Source organism: Heteronotia binoei, chromosome 16, assembly GCF_032191835.1.
Source record: "Heteronotia binoei isolate CCM8104 ecotype False Entrance Well chromosome 16, APGP_CSIRO_Hbin_v1, whole genome shotgun sequence".
In the NCBI taxonomy this organism is placed as follows: Eukaryota; Metazoa; Chordata; class Lepidosauria; order Squamata; family Gekkonidae; genus Heteronotia; species Heteronotia binoei.
This window is the reverse complement of record NC_083238.1, coordinates 44,730,745-44,739,391: the sequence shown is the minus strand read 5'-3', so window position 1 is coordinate 44,739,391 and position 8,647 is coordinate 44,730,745. Positions and strand designations below refer to the sequence as shown.

The following is an 8,647-nucleotide window of genomic DNA, read 5'->3' as shown; positions in this document are numbered from 1 at the left end:
ATTATTTACTGAATCTGTCCCCTGTCAGCTCACCATTGGTATTCAGACACAGACATGCACTAATGTCAATTAGTACTCTTTATCCTGGAATCTTGTTTGACTTCAGTGGAGGTGAAGAAAAGGGCAATTTTCTTTTGTGTGTTTTTGTAGGTAGATCTGGATTAGTGTCCAGTTTTAAGGCTTTAAGTAGTATCATACCCGACTGCTCATCAAATGCCTGAAAAGTCTTGCCTTGGTAGTGCACAGAAAGTTTCCCTGTTGGGTTCCAACGATATTTTACTTGAGCTTCTTGCAAGCGCTTGGTGACTGGCTTCAGAGATTTCCTGATGTTGAGAGCCTCTGCAGGTACATCAGGGAGGACAAGAATATGGGAGCCTTTAAAGTCCAAGAAACCTTTTTCTCTTGCCACCTGCATTAGAGCGTTTCTGATGCTTAAGTCCTGCAAAGTTATTAAAACATCTCTTGGGAAAGGCTTATTTGCAGCTTTAATAGATCCCAGCCTGTATGCCTTAGTAATAGCTATTGGGAAGGATTTATCAACATGGAGCACTGAGGAGAGCCATTGGGACATAAAGTCAGCAATATTTGAGTCTTGTTCTAATCCTTCCTCCATCCCCCTGAATTTTAAATTATTCTGTCTCACCGTTGATTCCAGTGTGACCATTCTGTCTTTCATAGTCATTATGTCTTCCTGAGTTTGTTTACAGTCATCTTTAAGGATCATGCTGAGGTTCATGGCTGATTCTGCAGTCTGTGCTGTGAGAGACAGAGCTTCTGATATTTCTTGTAGCTTCTGTGTTGTTGGTCTCAAAATTTCTTCCATTTTTTCAGTCAGAGTTTTTAACAAAGTAGCTTCCATTTCTTTAAAAGCGCTCTGGAGGGAGGAATGGAAAGACTCTTGAAGGGTGTCTTGTAAAGATTTGATGTTAGAGGCTTCCATAGACATCTCCTCTGTTTTTTCTGCCTCACCCGATTTTCCCGCCATTTTTTCTCTGTTTAGTGTCCTAGGCCGGGTTTTTGCTCTCAAATTTAGCGTGGTATAGTAGCTCTATTGTCTCAAACACGTAACCGCTACGTCTGTAAAGGTTTTAGAAAATGTCATCAGGTAAGGACGCTATTTTTATTTTTATTTTACCGTCCGTTTTAGTGAGTTTCGTGAGGGGGTTTGGGGAGCAGCAGGATCATGCGTCCACCATTACTCGTGGCTACGCTCCCCTGAAGTGGTGGTTTTAGCAGCGCCCCAGGGGTTGTCCCTGGGGGCATTTAAACTCCGCAGTCTACAGCTGCTGGCCAGGCCAGGCTGAGCCAGCATTGGTGCTGGGGGTTAAAGTGTTGTACTAGGACAGAGGTGGCCAAATGTGCTTAACATGAGAGCCAGATAGAATAAACATCAGACGTTTGAGAGCCACAAAATAAGAACGTCAGATGCTTGAGAGAAGAAGGAAGGAAGGAAAATAGATGGAGGGGAGGGTGAAGGGGAAAGAAAGCAAATTTAAAGTATTGCATTCTCTAAGCTGCCAGCTGGCTTGACTCGGAGAAGTGATTTAAAGAGACCCTTCTCCAAGCTGGCTGACAGGGTGGTGGGGGCTTCAAGAGACAGAAGATGTGTGTGAAAGAACCACATGTGGCTCCCGAGCTGCAGTTTGGCCACCCCTATACTAGGATCTGGGAGACCTGGTTTCGAATCCCCACTCTTCCTTAGAAGCTGGCTGGATGACCTTGGGCTAGTCACATGCTCTCAGCCTAACCTACCTCCCAGGGTTGTCGTGTGGATAAAACAGAACAATGTAAACTTGGAGAGATAAATAAATTTGTGGTACAGTGAACTTACCAGTAATCAAGTGGCTTAAGCCATTTCCCTTGGCCCTGATTATATTGCAGTAATTGTACAGCCTTCCATCCTTCCAAGGTCAGGGAAAGTGTAGCGGACTGGGGAAGGCAATGGCAAACCACCCCATACAAAGTCTGCCGTGAAAACGTTGTGAAAGCAACATCACCCCAGAGTCTGAAACAACTGGTGCTTGCGCAGGGGCCTACCTTTGCCATTTTTTACAGGGCTAGAGGACATCAACTGTAGAGCAAAGAATGTTCTCCTGGTGTTTATTTTGAACTTCTCGTTTACTCTGGGTTTAGCCATTCCTGTGGTCAGAGGGCTTCTTCTCCTATTGCACAGCTTCTTAGCACGGATGCATGCTATCATTTGCATAGTCCCCTGTGGTGTGATTCAGGGGAATCCTCGCTCCTATGTGACTTGTGTACAGTCGTCTCTGTGTTGAACAGCCTTCTGTGAATGGTGTGAGCCTAAAATTGCTCGATTCAGGCTAACAGGAAGTGGAGGGTGTTTGTTTTTATGCCATTCAAAATCAACGCTTTCTTCTCCCTGCCCACAAATTAGTTTCTGTTGCCAAGTGAATGCCTGAGCCCCTTCTTAAAGGGGCTCTGCAGGAGGAGCCGGACCCTGCTCAGTCTGCGAGGCTGAGACTTCTCTAGCAAAAGCTGAAATACTTTGAAGAGTAGAGGATGCTCATTTTGAGCAGGGCTTTTTTCGTAGCAGGAACTCCTTTGCATATTAGGCTACACCAGGGGTGGAATTCTAGCAGGAGCTCCTTTGCATATTAGGCCATACACTCCTGATGTAGCCAATCCTCCAAGAGCTTACAGGGCTGTTATTACAGGGCCTTCTATAATCTCCAGGTGGACTGGCTACATCAAGAGTGATGGACTAATATGCAAAGGAGTTCCTGCTACCAAAAAAGGAACAAAATAGATGAAGATTTTGCCAGCTGCTGCGCAGCCTTCCCAAGAGCTCTTGATCACTATTTTACATCCATATTCTTAAAGTTCTTTAAAGCTTTTTAGAAGTGTTTTTTTTTTAAACTAAGCTTCAAGTGGGCAATAGGTGGCTGGTCCATCTTTTATCTAAATACCTCCGATACAGTTTTTTAGACCTAATTTGTTTTTCTTCTGCTGCTGATTGCCAGTTTGTCAGCTTTTTCCTCTTCCTCCCGCACAGCTGCAAATGAAACTATCAGCTCTGAAAAGATACACAACTTCTTTAGCATAATATGGCAAACATCACAGAGGGACAAATGTCGGAACTGGAATTCAATGCAGTCAGCTGGCACCTATTGCAAATTTGCTTACCGTTGTGTAGTCACATGAGCAGTGGACCTGACTCTAGCTGTATTGGTGTTTGCTTTCAATGCAAATTAAACAAGATTTTAGATATAGCTGAATTAGACGTACTAACGGCCTTAATAAATGGGAAATCTAGATAAGAAACAATTAAGAAATGGAAGAAGTTATATGATTGGTTGCAACTAAATTAATGAGAATTTAGTTAAAGGTACTATTGCAATATTAAGATCAAATGAATAAGTGTATTAGAGATAAAAATGTAGAACATTGAATTTGCTCACATCCTACCTCAGTACATATATGTGTTGAAGAGTGTAATTAGGTAGCTTATAAGAATATTTGTTTCTTATTTTTGCCTTTTATGTTTTTCTTCTGTATGTAAATAATAAAATTAAATATTATGAGTAAGAAAAAGAAAATTTAGCAAGATTTTGTGAAAATAAATCTAGAAAACTGATAAACTCCTGATAAGAGAGAACTGTGCAGGATTTGTCAGAAACAAGACGACGCAAAGGAATTTGCCAGCGATGTTGAGAAGCCAACATTCTGGCTTCGCTGGCAACAGGAGTTGAAAACAAAGGAAAAGGAGACGTCAGCTCTCAGGAAACCACAGCCTCACTTGGGAAAAAACCCCAGAAAAACCACTTTCCCACTGGGCTACTTTAATGAAGTCGAGAATAATAGAATCAGAGTTGGGTCATCTAGTCCAACCTCCTAGACAATGCAGGAAATCCACAAATATCTCCCCCACACACACACACCTGCTCCCCACCACACACCCCAGTGACCCTTGCTCCAAGCCCAGAAGATGGCAAAAACCCTCCAGGATCCCTCGCCAAACTGGCCTGGAGAAAAATTACTGCTTGACCCCCAAGTGGCAAAGCATTTCCCTGGGAGAGTAAGAAAGGGCCATGAGAACTAAGCACTGATGCAGCCCTTCTTGCCCTCTCTCTCATGATCTGCTCAAGTTCACAGAATCAGGATTGCTGTCAGATGACTATCTAGCCTCTGTTTAATAACCTCCGAGGAAAGGGAGCCTCCACCTACCAAGGAAGCCTGTTCCACTGAGGAACTGCTCTGTCAGGAAGTTCTTCCTAATGAAAACTTTTAATTTCAACCCACTGGATCTGGCACACGCTTCTGGGTCAATAGAAAACTCTGCAGCATCCTGTATATGACAGCCCTTCAAGTACTTGAAGGTGGCTTGTTTGATATCAGCGGTCATATTCTAGTCTTCTCTGCGTGCCTATTATTTACCGTACTTCATTTGTACCTTCTCTTTCTTCCCGGTGGGCACCCAGAGCAGCTAACGTAATTCTCTTATCCTCCCTTTTATCTCAACTTAGTGATGTAGGTTAGGCAGAGTGTGTGTGACTGACCCAAGATCACCCAGCAAGCTTCTACAGGCAGAGTGGGTTTCCCAGATAATCTGACATTCTAATGAGTAGACTGTGCTTACCTACCAACCACACACCTCACCCTAAGGAAGGAAGCAAAGACCACCATACTTAATTCATGATCAAGAATGAGTAGGAGCATAGCAAGATAATCTTAGTACAGCCACGGTCTTTAGTCACCAAATATAGAATAGAATTTGGGGATGTGCTCTTGGGGAGCAGTGAACAGGAGAGAAGTGGGGGGCTGATATATTCTTGATACCTTCCCATTCTTCTTGTGGTATTCTTATTCCTTTGTTATGGGCTGTTATTAAGTTTGACTCCTTTTGAACTATCATAAGCTATTAATATACCTTGGATGCCTTTCAGGCAGGGGGGTAAAATAACGGTTTTAAATAGAATTCAGTTGCCTTCCTTATGGGTGATTTTCCTTCCCCATACCCACCGTTAGGGCATCTAACTAGCATTAAATAAAGTTTGAGTCCAGTAGCATCTTTAAGACCAACAAAGGTATAAGTAGAGGTGTTCCTTGGTTCACCTGTTGATAACACTTTGCACAACTTCTCCAGTGCCTCTCCTCGCTCCTGTTAGGCTATCCCATTGGAAGGAGGAACAGAACTAAAGAGGGCAGTGCAGGGTTCCCTCTTAAGTTTCATAGCTCTTGTAGGAGCTGCATTTACTAACCTTGGAGTCAAGTCAGAGAGAGATGCATAATGATGCAAACAATGGTCAGTGATTTATACAGTACGTGTGTTGCCAAAAAGAATCCCCTAACCTTTCCCTAAGCTGGTTTTATAGGGACTGTTATTCCCAGCTTTTGTTTTTAAAAACGTCTTCTTGCATGGTTGTGTTGTAAAGTGCATACATATTATTTTTCTGTGCAAAGGAAGTATTAAGAGTTAGCGTAATACTAGCAAATTCTGAAATGTGATCTTTCACTTGTAGTCTGACATAGTTCTTATATCTCCCTTCTTTCAGATTCACATTTTAGAAGAAGAAATTGAATCAGAGTAGACTGCGAAAGTGAAGTGTCTATGAAACTTTTGTGAAGAAAGATGGCATCATCAGATTATAGAAAACGAAAGTATGATGAAGGCAGAAATTTTAAGGCAGAGTGTGAAGATTTGCATTCACAGTTAAAGGAGATAAACCTTTGTGCCTTATCTGTAACATGTCACTCAGTCATTACAAAGCCAGTAACCTGAAAGACCACTATGAAACAAATCACAAAACTTTTTCATCTGATTATCCACCTAAATCAGAATCACGGAAAAATAAGTTAACTGTGTTAAAATTGTTACTAAATAGGCAGCAAACACTGTTGACAACAGTCAGTAAAGAAGCCAATACAACAACTGAAGCTAGTTTTGTTATATCATGGAAGATTGATTCTGGATGCAGAATTTATTAAGAATATAGCTGAAGTTGTTGCCGTGTTCGATCCAAATAAAACCAAACTTCAGCAGCAAATAGCACAAACAGCAGTTTCATGTCACACTACAGGGATGCGTATCTCCCAGATCAGTGCTTGATGTTGCAGGCAAAATGTAAAATAATTTAAAGCAAGGGTGTCCAACATCTGGCCCAGGGACTCTTTCTACTACAGTGTGAGGTGGCTGTCAACCAGCAATGTCTTAAGTAGGTTTGTGGATCTGTTGGAGCCTATTTTCTTACTTTTCTTGAAGAAAAGATTGTATCCTCAAGTGCCAAATGAGGAATGGTGCAAGATCTAATGTTCTTTAGTGATATAATGAATCATCTAATGGCCGAATCTGACAAATGTGGCCTTGTTAGGCCGGGCCATGTGTGTCATAAAATGTAAGGCCAGGTAGCAGAGGTATAAACTTTATAAAAGACACAAACGCAATTAAATATTTTTATAAAAGCTTAAAACATTAAAACATTAGCACTCATTGATCTTAAAGGTGCTTTTTTTATATCTCTCCTGTGCAATCCAGGGAACTGGGCAAAGGAAGCTCTGGCTCCTTCCTTCCCAGTGGACCAGGAGGGGTAGGAGCCTCAGCCAATAGAAGGGAGGCTTGGCTCAGTAGCTTTGAGTCTGGCAAAGCAAGCTCTCCCTCCCCCCCTTCGTCCCCAAGGGAAGGGCCTCAGCCAATGGAGAAAATAGAGGCTTTGCTCTGTAGCTCCTGCGCAATTGAGCAAGCTGTTGGGCAGAAGGAAATGAGAGGGAGAAGGAAGCAGACAACAGCCAGATTCTCAACTTGGCACTCCAGAGGAAGGATAACATTGTTTCTGATTTTACTCAGACGATTTTCAGCTTTCAGAATCAAGGAGTTTTTCAAAAGGACATAATGTCAAGAAATTTCATTTACTTTCCCGGTCTCAAAAGGAGAGTCGATACATTCCATAATGTTGAAATGAAAGACCACAACCTGGAAGAATATAAAAATAAATTACAACGATAATTTCCTAGATGAGTTTAAGGACTTGCAGAATCTGAAACTCTGCTTTGCCGTTCTTGAAAATCCATTCGTGGTTGATGTAATCAAAGATGATTGTCCTGTTCCCAGACCTCTGGTTACAGAACCATCTGCTGTGGAAAGGGAACTACTGGAATTACAGGAGGACCTGAGTCTGCGGATGATCGATCCATATATCACAGTCTACAGTTGAGTTCTGGAGGCAACTGGAAAAAAAGCAGCTTGTGACTCATCTCAAATTTTCAGTACAATATACTGTTGTGAATCACTATTCTGTGAGGAAGTCTGTGAACTCAAACCATCACGAAAACCTTACAAATCAACACCTGATGGAGCTAATTCATAGAGTCAGATTTTCAACAACTCACAGCCAAGATGGAAACGAACAAGATTTCTACTAGCACTAAATAGCCAGTAAAAAAATTGGTTTACATATTTTTGTCCATGTTTTCACCAGATATTTACTAGACAGGTATCATAAGCAATATCTGTTTATCCGTTTTTATTTTTGGCAATCTCATTTAATGTTAATAAAATGCAAATATGCATATTTTAAAATAAAAATGTGTGTGTAATATTTGTTCAAAAGAGCCCCATGGAGCAGAGTGGTAAAGCTGCAGTACTACAGTCCTAAGCTCTGCTCACGACCTGAGTTTGATCCCGGCGGAAGCTGGGTTCCAGTAGCCGGCTCGAGGTTGATTCAGCCTTCCATCCTTCCGAGGTCGGTAAAATGAGTCCCCAGCTTGCTGGGGGCGGAAGTGTAGATGACTGGGGAAGGCTGTGGCAAACCACCCCATAAAAAGTCTGCTATGGAAATTGTGAAAGCAACATTACCCCAGAGTCAGAAACGACTGGTGCTTGCACGTCACTACCTTTACCTTTTTAATATTTGTTCATGTCTTGCACTGTCAAACATCAAAACAAGTTTGGCCACCCTTGGTATAAGCTTTTGTGCACATGCGCATTTCTTCAGTGCCTGAAGAAGTGTGCATGCACATGAAAGCTTATACCTTGGCTAAAACTTCATTGGACTTAGTGCCACTGGACTTAAACTTTATTCTGCCAGACTCTCCTCTTTTCTATTAACCCTGCCCTCTTCTTCCGTTCCAGCCTGTTTCTGAAACGATGTTGCAGTAAATCAGGTTGTTTGGCTTTGTGAATCTTGATTTCAGATTTCTGTCCACTCATCTCTCAGTATACCTAAGCCACAAATTTTTCCTTTTTTTTTCTTTTGCACACTCCTAGTAGATTGTACATGTATCCAAACTTTACCGTGACTTTGATGAACCACAACACAGAGAAATAGTCTTGCGTATGTAAAACTCTTTTAATTTTACATCATTTTTGTACACAATCAGTATACATAATAAGTATGTATAGATACAGTAAATTGTGCCAAACATAATTATTAAATGCACACTGACCATTAGCCTTAAATAAAGTTTTCCTGCATTCAAATAAAGAAGGTCTGAACCCAAAAACTGACTACCACAGGTGGCTGGGGAAGAGAAGTGGAGAAAAATCACTCTTAAGTGCCTGGTGGACTTCCAGATTTCATTCTTTAACAGAAGGATGGTTCTTCAACTGCTTTAGCCCCCTCTGTAACAGCTTTCACACATTTAGCCATTGTCTGTGATGCTCTGCTGATAGGATCTGGGAAGAGAAGCATTT

The 8,647-nt window shown here is 41.7% G+C and overlaps 1 protein-coding gene across 1 annotated transcript in view; it reads right to left on the bottom strand.

The window, feature by feature from the left end:
* Positions 1–8,284: 8,284 nt before the first annotated feature.
* Positions 8,285–8,647, bottom strand: part of NDUFS1 (NADH:ubiquinone oxidoreductase core subunit S1) — a 29,910-nt gene continuing 29,547 nt past the window's right edge. Inside the window, exon 19 of the mRNA XM_060256871.1 lies at positions 8,285–8,629. Within this exon, the coding sequence (XP_060112854.1) occupies positions 8,538–8,629 (92 nt within the window). The 3' untranslated portion in view covers positions 8,285–8,537. The remainder of the gene's footprint in view (positions 8,630–8,647) is intronic.